This window comes from Diceros bicornis, chromosome 18, assembly GCF_020826845.1.
Source record: "Diceros bicornis minor isolate mBicDic1 chromosome 18, mDicBic1.mat.cur, whole genome shotgun sequence".
In the NCBI taxonomy this organism is placed as follows: domain Eukaryota; kingdom Metazoa; phylum Chordata; class Mammalia; order Perissodactyla; family Rhinocerotidae; genus Diceros; species Diceros bicornis.
In genome coordinates, this window is record NC_080757.1 from 46,252,257 (window position 1) to 46,269,657 (window position 17,401).

Sequence of the window (17,401 nt, forward strand, 5' to 3'; positions counted from 1 at the left end):
GATTTGTTTGATACAGCTGTTTGATAACCAGAACAAATACCATTTTCAATAGCATCAAAATACTTAAGAATAAATTTAAGAAAAGATTTGTAACACCTCTGCAGTGAAAGCTACAAAACATTGCAGAGTAAAGTTAAAGAACTTAGTAAATGGAAAAGATATGCTATGTTTGTAGATGAGTGTTTTTCCCCAAACTGGTCTATAGATTCAGCATAATCCCAATCAAAATCCCAGCAGGATATTTTTGTAAAAATTGACATCTTTTAGAAATGCAAAGGACCAAGAATAGCCAAAACAATCTTGAAAAAGAAAAAATTAGAATAACAACAGTACCTGGTTTCAAGACTTAATATAAAGCTAATCAGGATAGGCAGTGATGTGCTCAAAGCTGCCAAGATAATTTTGAAAAAGAATTTTTGTCATCAACTGATACTGAAACAACTGGATAAATGAATGGAAAAAACGAATCTCAATCCTTACCTCACACCATACACAAAAATTAATTTGAGATAGATCATGGACCTAAGTATAAAAGCTAAATCTCTAAACCTAATAGAAAAAAACATAGAATATTTTCACTTTGGAGTAGGTAAAGATTTCTTAGAACATTAAAAATCATTAATTGTGTAAGAAAAAATTGATAAATTAAACTTCACCAAAATTTAAAATATCTGCTCAACAAAAGATACCACTAAGAAAAAGGGAAAGCAAATGACAGGAGGGGGAAATACTTCAGTGTGTGTGTGTGTGTGTGTGTGTGACAAAGCACTTGTATCCACAATACCTAAAGGATTCCTATAAATCAATGATGATAAGATAAATAATCCAATTTTTAAATGGACAAAAGATTTAGACGCTTCACAAAATAAGATATACAAATAGCCTATAAGCATGTGAAAAAGTGTTTAACATCATTAGTCATCAGGGAAATGCAAATTAAAGTCACGATGAGACATTTTACTCCCACTATAATAGTTAAAAATTTTTAACTTGAACATCAAATGTTGGTGAGGATGATAAGCAACTGAAACTCTCATACATTGCTGGTGGGATTATCAAAATAGGTACAACTGCTTTGGAAAACTATTTGGCAGTTCCTTATAAAGTTAAATATAAATCTACCTTATGAGCAAGCAATTCTATTGCTATGTATTTACCCAAGAGAAATGAAAACATATGTCTACAAAAAGACTTGTCCAAGAATGTTTATAGCAGCTTTATTCATAGTAGTTAAAAACTGGAAACAACCCAAATGTCCATCAACAGAAGAATGGATAAACAAATTGTAGTATATTCATTCAAAGGAATAATTCTTAGTAATAAAAAGGAACAAACTAATAATGCACTCAACATGGTAGATGAATCTCAAAAACGTTATGTAAGCAAAAGAAGCAGGTGTAGTCTATGGTGATATAAATCAGGACAGTGGTTGCCTATTGAGGATTGACTGGGAGGGAACTTTCTAGAATGATGGAAATGTTCTATATTTTGATCAGGATGTCAGTTACATATATTTGAGTATATGTATTTGTCAAAATTCATCAGAGCGTACAGTTAAAATCTTCACAATTAACTGTATATAAATTTTATAATAATTTTTAAAATAGAGAATTTTATTTTTTTGGTGAGGAAGATTCACCCTGAGCTAACATCTGTTGCCAATCTTCCTCTTTTTGCTTGAGGATGATTGTCGCTGAGCTAACACCTCTGCCAATCTTCCTCCATTTTGTATGTGGGATGCCACCGCAGCATGGCTTGAAGAGTGGTTTGTAGGTCCACGGCCAGGATTTGAACCTGCAAACCACGGGCCGCTGAAGCAGAGCGCGCAAACTTAACCACTATGCCACCAGTCTGGCCCCTAAAATAGAGAATTTTTTAAAGGTAGCTGGAGTTTTCTTTCAGTCTTTCAGTTCTTTCAGATTTTCATGGAAAGTTCAGTGGAAAACACTTCCAATTTAGATTCAGAAGCTAGATTTTAAATTATACATTTTTCTGTAAAAAATGAGAGTCAATATTTTTCACAATACTTTAAGGTTCTACAAATGCGGTGACTAAAAAACATGCACACACACGTGTAAAACAAATGAAAAGTTTTGAAGTTTCTCAGTGAGCTTTTACTTCAACCACCAATAGGAAATGAAAAGAGAGATAATTTGTTATCACAACTAAAAGGAAGAAAATTCACGTGTAATGTGCAGCTCTTGTGAACAAAAATGTTGTCTGATATGAGCCTTCTTTTCACTTTTGATAATTCCTATACAATACACCAGTAATAGAATCTCATGCACTAAGATTCAGTTCTGACTTTAGTACTAGCTACCATCTTGTCTTGCAGTGTCTATAATTCTTATTTCTCTCAGGCACACAAGTAGGTGACTTAGAATGGGACTACTAAGGAAGACAGTTCAAGTATTTAAATGTACATGTCAGTGGGGGCAGTGGGGAATCCCTGGAGAATATATATCTCAAAGGGATTAAAAATAAGGGTTAAAGGGCTTAGGAAACCTTTCCAGGGATTTGTTGGCTGGAACAGTGGCTCCTAAGCACCAATCCATTTAAAGTTCTCATTAGTCCATGACAAAAGAAGAAAATAGAAACAGCCTAGAATTTGTGTGGATATAGATGTAGTTTTGCATGTACATGTATGTAAAGGCTAAATAGATTATGTTCCTCCTACTTTTTTAATGTTAAAATATTTTTTTATTCTATGAAATAACGGTGATAGTGAATGGTAGTTGTACTTGAAATGTTCTTACGTGGCAAAATACGAAGTAGCAATCTTGTGTTGGTACCCAATTTTTTTTTTAATTTTTGTTTGCCTGTAAAAATTTTTCAAAGCTACTGAGTTAGAGTGTGTATTTAAACAACCTACAAAAGTTTGAAAATAAACTTGCAGAAGCATTCTTGTAAAGCTGGTTGCATTTGAAAGCCACAGTCTAAAGATCATTAAGGTCTCACCTGTTAAAGTGATAATTGAGAAACCTCGTCATTTAACAAAGGAAAAGGAAATTTTTTAGAATAGTTCTCATTGTTTTACAATGTTAGTATCATTTGGAAATTCTTTGCATTTATTGTTCTAAATCCTAAAAACTATATTCTTAGATAAATATGCTATTCTTATTTGTTAACAGATGAAATATTTTTGACACCTCATATGTCACTCACGTTAATAGATGACTTCTAAGTAATTCCAAAGGTAGGGAATCTCAAAAAAAAAAAAAAGCCAAGATTTAGAATAAGATAATGATCATGGTTAAGTGGGGCAAATATTCCTTTCTTCAAAAAAAAGAAATATATTGTCTACTCATGGGATGAATAGTATAATCTACTGGGAATTTATGCAAATGAAAATTTAATTTTATTAGCAAATAAATTGTTTCATTTATTAAAATGTCTAGATCATAATTTAAAGCATGTTCTTGATCTTTAGGCTTGAGAATGTTTGAAATGTTTTTCCCAAAGAAAATCTCAACAGATGCATTATCATCAGTCTTTTCTCCACTTGAAAATCTAACTTTCTTACAAAGGAGGCTGGGTAAAGTTAAAGGAGGTATCATTGAAGTGGTGGAGACAGTGGCGTACTGGTACATTTTTAACAGCCAGCTGGGGGAGGAGGGCTGATTTGTAACATTTGCCAGTTTCCATTGTGTGAATAAATATTCCCACCTTGGCCGAGTTCAGGCTACCAGCTGGTTAACAACCAACCAGCTCTTGAAAATATTGCACTGGGCTCTCCTGAAACAGTACAGGACAGCTCTAGCACACCACTGGGTGGGGCTAGGTAATGCTACTCAGTAGCAATAGATAGGTTTATTATATCTGCCAAGCAGAGTACAATTAGAAAATTCCTCTAAGGAAATTAAAGACACAATGAAGCTTAAAGGAGCCAAGGTCCTCAAAATCAAGAACATAAGAGCCCCCAGATGTTTGGATAAATCTCAGTTAGTTCCAAGCAACTCCTCTCTCGTCCTTAATTCTTTGGATTCCCTAAAGACATAATGTGTTTTCTTAGTGCTACATCATCTAGAATGCCATTTCATTAATTATCATCGTTAATAGTTAGAGCTGGAATCCATAATTCCTTTCTCTTCCTAAAAAGTCACCAGATGAAAATAGTAGTTAAAACTCTTCGTAATTTGAGAACTGACTTATAGTACTTAGGATATTAAAATTAAATTCCTTTATATAAAGCTTGAACTTGAGAGTAAGAATACAAAGACTTCTTAATCATGCAAAAAGATCTGTATGTTTTCACATGTCAAACCAAAATAGGTAGAGTTTCAATTGGTCTTGACTCTTTTAAAGACTAAAAGAGATCATCTTATACTGAAGTCCACAGACTTTTCCTTCTGTCCCCAGCTGCATCATCTTTTTCCTCCTCAGATATAACCTGTTTCCCATTTCAGGCACCCATGACTTCTTGCTCTCTTACCCCTGCTTTCCTCTCTTCAGAACCTGTAAAATCCTACTAACTAGTAACTTCTACTTGTTACTCAATTCATTTATACTACAATGTTCATTCAACCTGGGGATTTTTTAATTTCTAATTGTTCAGTGTACTCCAGAATCAATAAGCATTTAATGAGAGTGAAAGCCTGAAATCTCACCAAGCCTTGTTCTTCAGCCTAGCCCTAAAGATAAACTGGTTTTGTCAGTTTATGATAGTATAGAGTCCAGGAGGGAACTGGACACGAAAATAGCAGATATTTATTTGGCTTTCCCCACATGGCTCCTCCTCCCCTGGGAAGATCACTCAAGCATCTGGTCTCATTGAAACTGCTTTAGGAATAGTCTAGGAAGCTACTAGTTCTGTAAGATCTTGTGATCCAGCCTGCCTAGTTCAGATCTGTCTGTTGGCTAGGATTCCTTTTCTCTATTCCTCCATCCTTTCCTTCCCACTACACATTCACATGTAGTCCTATATACTGCTTTTGACTTCAAATTAAACCTTTTTTTTGGAAATTCCTGAAGGAACATGTGATACTATTCTCTTTACTGCTATCAGATAGAAGAAAACAAAATACATTCTTTTCAGTTTTTTCAGATATGAGAGAAAAATGAATTTCCATGTGCAAATTCTCATAACTGCAATGCTCAGGCTATCTCACATCTCATAACATGGGGGAAATGACGATGATTCATATACTTTATATCTTATATTATATGTGTGACAAAAGCTTTCACACCTGGTAAAAAACAAAATGAATTCACTACATGAATTTTTTTTTTTTTCGGTGAGGAAGATTGACCCTGAGCTGATATCTATGCCAATCTTCCTCAATTTTGTATGTGGGTCACTGCCACAGCATGGCTTGATGAGTAGTGTAGGTCTGCACCCAGGATCCGAACCTGCACACCTGGGCTGTGGAAGCGGAGCACACCAAACTTAACCACTACACCACTGGGCTGGCCCCTGTCTTTTTAATAAATTATGTACCCTGAGCATTCAGTAAACACATGAGAGACCTTTTCTAATATTTTTTTTCCAGATACATGATCAAAGACCCCAAAAGAACTCACTTATCCACTTGGTAATTATTAAGTAATTTGTTTCTTTCTGTCTCAGAGAGAAAAATCCCAGATGAAGATTTCATCATCTTAATTGATGGATTAAATGAAGCAGAATTTCACAAACCGGATTATGGGGATACAATTGTATCATTTCTGAGTAAAATGATTGGAAAATTTCCTTCCTGGCTCAAACTAATTGTAACAGTTAGGACCAGTTTACAGGTATGTGTTTGCTTGCTTTTGGACCATAAATTATTTCCCTTGGAGAGTGCTTAAACTGAAAAAGTTCTAGGTCCTTGTTCCCTTGGTGATAACTCTTTTTACACCTCTGCCATGTCCTAGAGCACTAGCAAGAATAATTCCCAAAAAGTCTATTTTGACAGTAAGAAATATGTTCTAGAGAGAGTAATCTCTCTACATGGCCCTGTTAGCTCAGATTCCCATTCCAATTGCTCTCAATAAGTTTTGATAAAGTGTCCCTCAAAATAGCATGAAAAGAAAGTCCATTTTTCTAGACTTTGTCCTGAGGACAGCAATGCAAATAGAGTCCCTAACACTAATTTACTGTTTCACTTTTGTTTTACATTTTTTATCATTTAATGTCATGCAAAATTCAATTCAGTCTACAGTCTAGAGTCTGATTTTCTAGTTCCTCCCTCTGCTTCTACTGGAACAACTTTTCTATAGCATGAAGTGGACTTTCTTCTATGTATGCCTTCTTCTAAGAAATATTGGCAATATAATGGATTTAGATTAAATTTACTAAACCTGGGAGATAAGATTTTTTTTTTAAATGACCTTCTCTGCTCACTCACTGAACACTTAATGACCTGGAAGAAGAACCAAGAATGTGGAACTAAGTCTGTAAAGATATATGGGCTAAGGACAAATGATTCCACCTTCTCTACCATCTTCATTTTAGCTGAGTTGGTGTCTCCCATTCTTTACATATTCACACTTGGTTTGGAACAGGGTGCCTCAACCTTTTTTTCCCCTAAACCATTGCCTCTTTTGATGAACATTAAAATCTCACACATTATACACCCGTCCCACTATTTTGGGGCAACCCTCTCATAACAATTGCTTATATACAGAAAATAGTCCTAGCTCCCTCCTTTTCCACTCTCCCAGGCACTTAGTATTATTCCTATATATTGATCAATTAGCTTTACTGCCTTCTTTGATCAGAAAATATACTTCTGATCCTGGCCACCACCTACAGATGTTTGTTATTATCTCAAAGTAATTTGAGTTAAAGAATGCGGATGAATCAACATAAATGCATCTTTACAACTAAAAATTATATAATCTACCATTATTGGTCAATAGCTTGTTTATTAAAGATGAAGGATAAATAGAAGAAACTTGCAAGAACACAATCTCTGTCTAGTTTTACTAAACGTATGCTTGGGAGACATTAGCCTCGTTCATATTTTCACATAATGCCATGTGCAATCTCAAAAGGTATTTTAAGTATGACTTAGTAGAGCAGATAACTTTAATTTTTCAGCTATGCCAAACAGCAGGAAAAGTACTATACATATTAATCTACAAAGTCCAAATTTCAGTGTCTTCATAAATCAAGACCTGCAATTACCTCCCAGATACTTCATTCACTTCAACTAAGAATTTTTAAACATTATTTTCATTTAGATCTGATAGTGAAATAACTCATATGTCTTAAAAAATGAACCCTCATATTTGATCATTCATTATTTCCACAAACATTTCTTAAGTCCTTCAAGTGTGTCAGCCACTTTCTAGGAGCTGAGGATATGACAATGAATAAGACAGACAATATCCCTGCACTCATAAAGCTTATATTCTGGGGCCGGCCTGGTGGCGCAAGTGGTTAAGTGCGAGCTCTCGGCTGCGGCAGCCTGGGGTTCGCCGGTTCAGATCCCGGGCGCGCACCAACGCACTGCTTGTCAAGCCATGCTGTGGCAGTGTCCCATATAAAGTGGAGGAAGATGGGCACGGATGTTAGCTCAGGGCCAAGCTTCCTCATAAAAAAAGAGGAGGATTGGCATCAGATGTTAGCTCAGGGCTGATCTTCCTCACAAAAAAATATAGAAATAAATAAATAAAGCTTATATTCTAGTGAGGAATGCAAATAATAAGTAAAAAATTAAACATATTAAAATTGTAGATAGTATTAGTGCTATGAAGACATAAAACAGGTTAAAGGAATAAATGGAGATGAGAGTTATTTTAGTCAGGGTGGATTAGGCCTCTCCAAGGAGCCTTGTAAAGTGATGAGATCAGATTTACCTTTTTAAAAGATTTCTTTGGCTGACGGCTGTATAGGTAATAAAATGTAGGGAATTGAGAAAGGAAGCAGAAGTACAGGTGAAAGGTAATGGTGGTTTAGACTAGTGTGTTAAAGGTGGAGACCCTGTGAAGTGATCATATTTGGACTGTATTTTGAAGGGGAGTCAAAAGGACTTGGTGATGGGCTGAATGTGGGTGTGAGCAAGAGAGAAAATGCAAGAATGAAGCACGAGGTTTTGGTGAGCAACTGGGCAAATGCTGGTTTGAGGAAAAGAGAAAGATCACAGATACTTCCTGTGATTTGGTGGTAGGGTCGGTGGTAATACCATTTATGGGAAGGTTTTGTGGTGGACAGAATTCAGTAGTTCTAATTTGGTCACATTAAGTTTGTCTATGAAACATCCAAGTGTAAATGTTGAGTAGACAGATATAAGATGAGAGCTCATGGGAGATGACTAAGCTGGAAACATAAAGTTAAGCATCATCTGCGTATATAGATAATATTTAGGACCATGGGACCAAATAAGCTGTTCTAGGGAGTAAGAGTGGCTAGATAAGAGAAAAGAATGGAGACCTGAGCCCCAGGTGGACTGAGAAATGAAAGAGGAGCCGGCAAAAAAGGTTGGGAAGGAGTGGCCAGTGTGCTAAACAGAAAATGAGAGAAACGTGCTGTTAGAAGCAAGCTGCAGAAAGTGACTCAAAAAGAAAGGTGTGATCAACTTTGTCAAATACTACTGAGAAGCTGAGGAAGATGAGAACTGAAACTTTATTATTGGGTTTGGCAAGGTGAAGATTACTGATAACCTTGACAAGAACTATTTCAGTGAAGTGGTGGAGTTGAAGTCTGATTGCAACAAATGGAGGAGAGACTGGGAAGGGGAGAATTAGAGATAGTAAGTAGAGAAAACCTTTCTGTGAAGTTTTGCTAAAAATGGGAACAGAGATATAGCATGGGAGGAATATGGGGTCTTTTGTGTGATCCAGTAGAGAAGAAATTGATACAGGAGAGAGAGTGGATACTTCCAGGAGCAAAGTCTGTAAGCAGATAAGAAAAGATGGAATCCAGAGCATAGGAGTCACCACAAAGCACTATCACCTTCCCCCAATATAATTTTCAAGCATATCACCAAGGTACCAAGCTTCCCACTATTAGAAGTGTTTCTTTGGGCTAAGGCATCTCCAAAAGGCCTATATTAAAATATAGTTATTTTATTAGGAGAGTTAGAAAGCCACGTTTTTATATGGCATTCTTTGAGTCCTTACACATTTCTCTTAGTGAACTGTACTTTGATATTATGCCATGGTTTACACTGAGAAAAATTACAACAAAAATTTTATGGCACTCCATTTTAGGAGTGTTATTTAGAATATTGACCATTAAATCAATCCTAAAGTACCCTTCATGAAGACCCTTAAAAATTATTTTAAGTCTCAATGTTAGGAAAAGTTGTATCCCTCCTGTGCAACTAATATATTTTAATCTATGGACACTAGTATTTGATCGTATTTCCCTCTTTGGCCACTCAGAAATTCAGAATAAATTTGTGGACCTCACAGTTTATTATAAGAGTTAGGGGAAACTGAAGGTCTTTCTGTCTCTCTCTCTTTCTCCATCTGTTTTAGGAAATTACCAAGCTGCTGCCTTTCCATAGGATTTTTTTGGATCGACTAGAAGAGAATGAAGCCATAGACCAGGACCTGCAGGCTTACATCCTGCACCGGATACACAGCAGCTCAGAGATCCAGAATAACATTTCACTTAATGGCAAAATGGACAATACTACATTTGGCAAACTCAGTTCTCATCTCAAGACGCTCAGTCAAGGGTCCTATCTATACCTGAAACTCACATTTGACCTCATAGAGAAAGGCTATCTAGTGTTAAAGAGCTCTAGCTACAAAGTAGTTCCTGTTTCGCTTTCTGAGGTTTATCTACTCCAGTGCAATATGAAGTTCCCAACCCAGTCTTCCTTTGACCGGGTGATGCCTCTCCTGAATGTGGCAGTAGCCTCTCTCCACCCACTGACTGATGAACATATCTTCCAGGCCATCAATGCTGGTAGCATTGAAGGCACACTGGAATGGGAGGATTTTCAGCAGAGAATGGAGAACCTCTCCATGTTCCTAATCAAGCGCAGAGACATGACTCGTATGTTTGTACATCCTTCTTTTCGAGAATGGCTTATCTGGAGAGAAGAAGGAGAGAAAACCAAATTTCTCTGTGATCCCAGGTAAGCCATAGATCTGTAATAAGCAATTCTGAGCTTATTTTGTATTTATTGCATGGAGCATGGGTAATGAAAGCAATGAGAAGTGTTCTTCGTTGAACATTTCACATAAACATAACATCATCTCTGTTTCTTCTCAAGACAATGCTATAATGAAGGTAACTAACTTATTTTCTCACCATGTTATTTCCTTAAGACTCAAAATCTGCATATTTAAAATGCTTCACTACATTCCTGTATTTTCCTAAATAATTTTCTCTGATCCCCCTAGGGATCCCAGGCTATAATTAATTTAGCCATTTAACAGACTTCCTGTGTTCTTCAGATATGAAGAAAGAATTGATATATTGTTCACCTCTTTGACTTAGAATCATTTAAAAGTTGTGATGGCCCTTTTAAAAGCCATACCGTTATTAAAGTCACTGTGACTAACCCCATTAAGCTCAGCCGCTGCTAAAATTTACACTGGAAAATGGTATCTTAAACCTCGTAGCTGAAAAAGACTTGAAGAGATCAGCTGATGTTGCCACTCTACCTTGAGATACATAAGGTGTCATTATTCCCATTTTACTGCAAAGGCCTTAAGATGCTGAATCACTTTAAGTCATAAAGTTAATAGGTGGGAAAAAGGAGGAGGGACTAGAATAGGGATGGCAAATATATGGTATGTATCACCACTCCCATACCCTGCACCCATGACAGACATCACTGATGTACCCGTGCACTCTTTCCCGATGAGCTTGACCCTGACCTAAGAATCTTTCGCAGCTCAACAAACCAGACTAAACATGAAACTCTAGCCTTTCTCTTGGGTAGAACCTAGATCTGTAGCATCCTAGTTGGTGTGCTTTCTACTCCTCCACACTACCTTTTTACAATAATTATTCCTTCAATAAAGTTGCTGTTTTCAAAATCAGGTATATTCCTGATTTCCTGGAAACAGAGAAGACACCAACAACATAGCTGGCAAATGCAGAGCTAATTCTGGCTCAGAAAGAAGATAGGCCAAATTTGCCTAAGCCTCTTGCTGTGACTCATCAGAGAGACTAAACCTCTCTGACCAGGCTGGGGTTTTATTACTCTTGTGACTTGTCTTCACCAGGCCTTATTAAAGACAACTGTGCTTGTGGGCATACTCCTCAGCCTGCTTCATGCTGGTTCATTAGAAAATTAGTTCCAGATTCTGATGAAGATATTAAGCCAGGCAGTAGATTTTGTGGTTATTTCGCCTAAGAGGGAAACTTTTTTAAAGAAACATGCTCTAGTGGAAAGAACATGAACTTTTGAGTCAGATTAGCCGCATATAAATCCTACCGCTTCTAGCAATTGTGACCTTTGGAAAGTTATGTAATGTTTCTGAGACATTTTTCTTGTCTACATAAAAGGAATAATATTTTCTAGAGTTGTTGAGAAATAAGTGAGATAATGCCTAGAATAGTAGAGACTACAAAGAAAGTGTTCAGGGTATGTTCTTTTTCCTCTCCTCTCTTTGCAGTAATAGACCCTTCCGGTGTTATATCTTAACTAAATCCTGTGGCTAATTTGATAGGCAGCAACACTCTTCTGCTATTAGCATTTGGGGGCACAAGATTTAAAAAAACGAAACAAAACTGAGTCTGAGTCTCTTTTATGAATTGTATGGCATTCCCAAATGGATTTTATTATAAACCCCACTAGTACTACTGCTGATGCTTAATACATAGAATTGGCAAGCACATATTTAAGAAAAAGAGACCAATCTAGAATTGCTTAATAAACACTTTGAAATCAGTTTCCAAAGAAACTTTGCTAGCTGATCTGCTCTCTCATCCTGGAACGTCTCACAGGATTGAAAGCTGAGGTGCAAGGCAGCCAGACTACCACTGAATTAACAGTATCCTTAGAACGGATGAAACCCTCAGGGTCTCCCCAAGGAGACCAAGGAGAGTTTCTCCCCAAGGAGAAAATACAGTTTTATTTATTTATTTAGTGTGGCTTTACAGGCTTACCTTCTCAACATTGTTTATCAGCTAGGAGCATTTTGGCAACAGGCTAATGCACTGAGACAAGAAGAGCAAACACTTCTAACTTCAAATGCTCTGTAGTCTGTTCCCTGGTGATTGAATAACGCTCAGGGCTGCTGAGGGATCATCATATATCACTTAATGGCAGAGAGTAAAGTAGTAAACAGGACCAGGAGTTATCAAAAAAGCTTCCTTACATTTCATTTCAGCTGGAATTCAGCCTTCTACTGAGCACTGTCTGGCACCAGCTTTGTTACTAAAGTATTGATCTCAGAGCTTGAGACCCCCCTGGGTCAATGAGATGGAAGTTCACTAGGAATTTAATGATATTGGCAAAGCCCAAGCTGGCCTTTCAAAGAAACCAGCTGTAATTGCTTTCCATTTCAGGCAAGTCTGATTAGCAGGACTCTCTCCAGGCAGGGTTTGTCTTTGTGGCCTTTAGCCTCTGCCTCCTGTACATTGTTTTCCACTCCGTTCTCCACATTTTCTCCAACTTCTCTCTAGAGCATGTAACATATTGTGGTAGACCAGGGGAGACCAACTCAATGCCTCTGAAATCACACTAGGTAGGCCGGTACCTGACATGGGTATCTCTGTAAGGAGGGCTCTCAGAAGCAATAGAACATCTCTATCTGTTCTAGTCCATTTGCCTGGGCTTTCAACACTCATTTGTTCACTCTGAACTTGTTGACCTTATTAGGGAATTAGACACAGTTGAAAATATTCTACTGAAGCCAAAAAGTAGTTGACCTTCATCAGAAATAGGCCACCCAGAGAGATAACATCTGTTAAGCTGAAGAGAGTCAGTAATCTGAGGATGGTGCTGGAAAGAGGAAATAGCAGAGCCAGAGGTCATTGCCACAGCTAAGATAGGGTTTTCTTTATTTTAAATATCAGACTGCCTGTTGTCCCACAATCAGGGCAGAGAATTGACATCCCAGAGAGAATGACCTAATGTTGCATAGACATATAACTGTCATGGAGAGAAATGAGTTAATAGCTGTCTTTTCTTGGCTTGGTAACAGCATGGGGTGTGTATATGTGTGTGTGTGTGTGTATCAAACTAAGCGAAGTATCACTGAAAAATCTTTTATCACGTCAAAAATTCTAAGATTTTGGATTTACATTCTAAATAAAAGTATGCCCCTTGAAGCACTCACAAACCTTAGACCTCACCACCTTATTCTGCTTTCTATTTCCCATTATTCATCCCTGTCATACTTCTGTCATACTCAGAAATTTATCTATCCTATATTTTATTCCCTTGGGCATTGAGATATCAGATTAACTCACTAATCTAATAAACTAATCTCTGCTATTATGCTAATAAGACAGAGGTAGAAAACCCATTCGAAGCAACTTGTGCGTTTAAAGTAAGGTGCTTGCGAGAAATCACCAGCCTTTGTTATCCAACCTATTAATGACTTTGATAGTTGAAATTTGAGGCTGCTAGAGTAGACAGTTGGGGGTCACCAGCCTTATAGTGCTGCCCACTTACTGCTTAATATTTCTACATAGCTTTAGGCTAGGCTTGAATAAATCCCCACTCGTTTCTCTGTTTCCTTTCCTCATTATCTCTATTTTTCATGTATCTGGCCTCCCCTTCCCTAGAAACAGCTCTCAGATCAACATTTTGACATATATATGTATATTTGATGCAGAGATTAGAAGACTCAGCTGCCTTATTTTTAACTGTTTGAATAAAACAGAGGAAGCTTGTTGTGAACTTTATTTAATGAGTATGGAGCTGATACAACTGAATGCGGTTGTGATTTGGAAGCCTAATTTGGGTTGACCTAGAAGCAAACTTTATGGCAGGTAGAAAAGGGAGAAGGCTCTACAAGTCCTGCCTATATCTGTGGGGATGGTTGAGTGCTTACTTGATTTTTTGTGACCAGAGTAATTGCTTATGATAAATGTTCTGTTGAGATTTTTCCTAATTATTTGTCCATGTTAGTCAGTGAATTATACATTGGAGACCTGATGCTCCAAAACCCATGCCACAAAGCAGCATGTCAGAGAAGAACCAGTTTGTCCAAGGGAAAAAAGAGGGCATTTTTCCCTATAAAGGAAAACTAACGCTGTGCTAGGGACCTGTACAGCCTGGCCTCTTATAGAATACATGGATCTGAAATGACCACAAAATGGTGAATTGCAGGGTTATGGTGATTTTGTTTGTTTGGTTTTTTAATCCAAACATGAGCCTCTAGGCAGGACGACATTTAACCTTGCCCTTGCTGAAGCACAAACTCGAAGTTACTGCTCCTGATAGCCATTGCAGGCTCCCACAACAAATCCTTAAATTGGGGGCTGGGTTCTGTTTTCCAAAAGCATTAGGAAAGAGTTCAGCACAGTGATGGATCATGGGAAGAAAAAAGGGCTCCTGGAACTAAATCAGCCCTTAGGAGGTTGGAGGAATTAAAGAGAAGGGAGGTGTACCAAACATCTTTTACTAGCACTTGACTATTAGTAGATGATCTTACCTGCCTGGAAATATTAGCTGTCTAATCTCTGTTCTGAGTCAAAATCTGTTTCCCTTCTAATTCTTTTCTACCACTGAAACGAAGTCAGTCGTCTGATGTCATGATTTGGATTTGTGATTTCCAGGGAGAGACTTCATTGATCTGTAATATTATTGGGGATTTGTCTAATTTGCCAATAAGTATTTTTTCCTTATTATCCAATCCAGTTTCTGACTCCTTGTTGGCATCAAGAATAAATTTGAGACTCAAATCTGAGTTATTACTCTAGTGACCCAAGATCATGGTTTTATGATATAATGCAAGGGAGAAATTACGTGAAGTCTAATGTATATCTTGAAGTATGTCTAGTTTGCCAAGGCATGAATGTCCTTCAACCTTACAAATTTGTTTTTTCTCAGCATAAATCATGGGACTCACATCTATTAGTTGAATAGGCAAACTGTTCCCATATTTAAAACTTATACTTTTGAAGATGAGCAGCAATAACTTTTTTTCCTTTTCCAAATACAAAATAAAGTTTGGAAAAATCTGGTAATCAGAATTCTTCTCCAAACTCATTTAAAACTGATAACTATTTATTCTTACTGTCATAAAAACTCATGCGAAGTTTGCTAAATTAATAAACGTACAGAGAAATAGTTCTGCTTATGACAAGAGGGAGAGAGAGCATCATTTTGTCACTTGGCAGACATGCAGAAGAGTCAACTAATGAAAATCAAAGGACTTATACTCTCCTATATTGTTTGATTTTGCTACAAGAAATTAATATTTCTTCATGTGTTTAAAAACACGTATACAACTTTTTTTTAAGGTTGGTATGCCTGGTATAGCAAATACTGGTTAAAACAACTTCACCTAAAAATCTAAAATGGGGAGCAAGTAGAACAGGTGACTAAGGGAAATTTTTGGTACTGAAAGTAGCATAGGAAATGGAGGCTAATTTGTCCTGTTAATGAGTCTCTGAAGCAACACTGGCTGAATGAAAAGATGGAAATCCTGCAGACTTTCCTAGATTGTCAAACCAAGATTAATGGCACAACAATCAGGAGGAGTTATCACCAGCTTAGTGAGATAATGACAGTACGTTTTCTTTTTTCTGAGTAGAGCAACTTACCCAGCTATCTCTAGAGACTTGCAAAAGCAGATAGATCTCCACATTTGGTAAAATCAACACTAATAGCCTTCTGTCCTCTCAACTATAAGAACCCACGGCCATAAGACACATATTTACTGTAACCATGAGCATATCCAGTTGGTTCTACCACCCAAATTTTACTTGTAAGTATCCTCTTATTTCCATTTCTGATGACCACACCGTAGGCTCTCATGTAGATTACATTAGCCTCCTAATTGGTCTCCCCTTCAATCCATTCTCCATCAGCAGCCAAAGTGATTTTTAAAAAACACAAATCAGACCATGTAACCTCCTCCTGAAAATCCTTCAGTGGCTTCTTGTTGTGATTAGAATAAAATCAAAGCCAGATTCTTCAAAGTCCTGTATTACAAAGATAGCTTCTGCCTACCTCTCTAAATTGAGCCTATTCATTCTCCCTCTTATTCACAATTTTCTGGTCATAATAGGTCATCTACTGGTTCCTAGAACTTGCTAAGCTCTTTGCCACCTCTGGGCCTTTGCGCTTAACAGTTCTCTCCATCTGGAGCTCACTTTCTTTTGCTCCTCCTTCAGATCTCAGCTTAAGCCACCTCCTCAGAGAGACTTCCACTTGTCACCTTATCTAAGTAAGTCCCTCTTGGTTTTCTTTATCATAGCAACCTTTTTACTTTCTAACACTTATCACAATTTATTGTTTATTGTATGTGAATACTTGTTTCTTGTCCACTTTCACCTCTAGAATGTGAGTGAGCTCAATGAGGTCAGGAACCTTTTCTATCGTGCTCACCTTGGTCTTCATAATGATTAATAGAGTGCCTGGCATGCAGTAAGCACTCAGTAAATATTTTTTTAAGTATCAAATTAATGAATGAACAGAGGAATGACAAGTGGTACTAATTTTAAGCTTACAACTAAAAATCTTTGAGAAACTCTTCTCACGGTTCAATAGACAGTGTCCTTTGTTCACTCTCTTACCATGCGTGAGGAGTAAGTGAAGACATGCATTTCAACAAGCATTCAATGAACATTTATTAAGTAATATATTCAAGGCTCTGTGTTAAGCACTGCAAGAGACACAAATATAAGTAAGATAGATCTGTCTACCAGAACTTATAGGTTAGTGGTTTTAACAGACACATTTATAACTAGCTATAATTCAAGGCAGAGTGCTGTACTAGAGGTATAAACAAGAGCTGAGGAACACGGAGGAGGAAGAGAGACGTGATAAATCTTCAGTGCCTACTGTTGATATTTCAAACTGTGACAATTCAATGGAGTCATAGCTCTTCTGCCTCATGAAGAACTGCCAACTGCCTGAAGACTTCATCATCAGAGGAGAGGTGGCCATTTTCCTAGGGGCAGTGATGCATTAACAGAACAGAAGGGCAGTAGGAAACTATGAGGCAAAAAGGGAGAAAGCAGCAAATTCCTATCCAAAGTCTATGTTTAAAAAGAAATAGGGGACTGGCTTGGTGGCGTAGTGGTTAAGCTTGCACAATCCACTTTGGTGGCCTGGGACTCGAAGGTTAGGATCCTGGACACAGACCTACACACGGTTCATCAAGCCAAGCTGTGATGGTGTCCCATATGCAAAAAATAGAGGAAGATTGGCACAGATGTTAGCTCAGGTACAATCTTCCTCAAGCAGGAAGAGGAAGATTGCCAACAGATGTTAGCTCAGGGCCAATCTTCCTGACAAAAAAAAAAGAAAGAAAGAGGGGCCGGCCCCATGGTGTAATGGTTGGGTTTGGCATGCTCTGCTTTGGCGGCCTAAGTTCGCAGGTTTGGATC

At 37.4% G+C, this 17,401-nt stretch overlaps 1 protein-coding gene across 7 annotated transcripts in view; it reads left to right on the top strand.

The window, feature by feature from the left end:
- The window catches only part of TANC2 (tetratricopeptide repeat, ankyrin repeat and coiled-coil containing 2), a 401,816-nt gene that overhangs the window by 334,191 nt on the left and 50,224 nt on the right, over positions 1 to 17,401 (top strand). For all 7 annotated transcript variants that reach the window (XM_058561308.1, XM_058561312.1, XM_058561306.1 and 4 more), the window contains 2 exons: positions 5,567 to 5,733; positions 9,406 to 10,013. In XM_058561308.1, the coding sequence (XP_058417291.1) occupies positions 5,567 to 5,733; positions 9,406 to 10,013 (775 nt within the window). The remainder of the gene's footprint in view (positions 1 to 5,566; positions 5,734 to 9,405; positions 10,014 to 17,401) is intronic.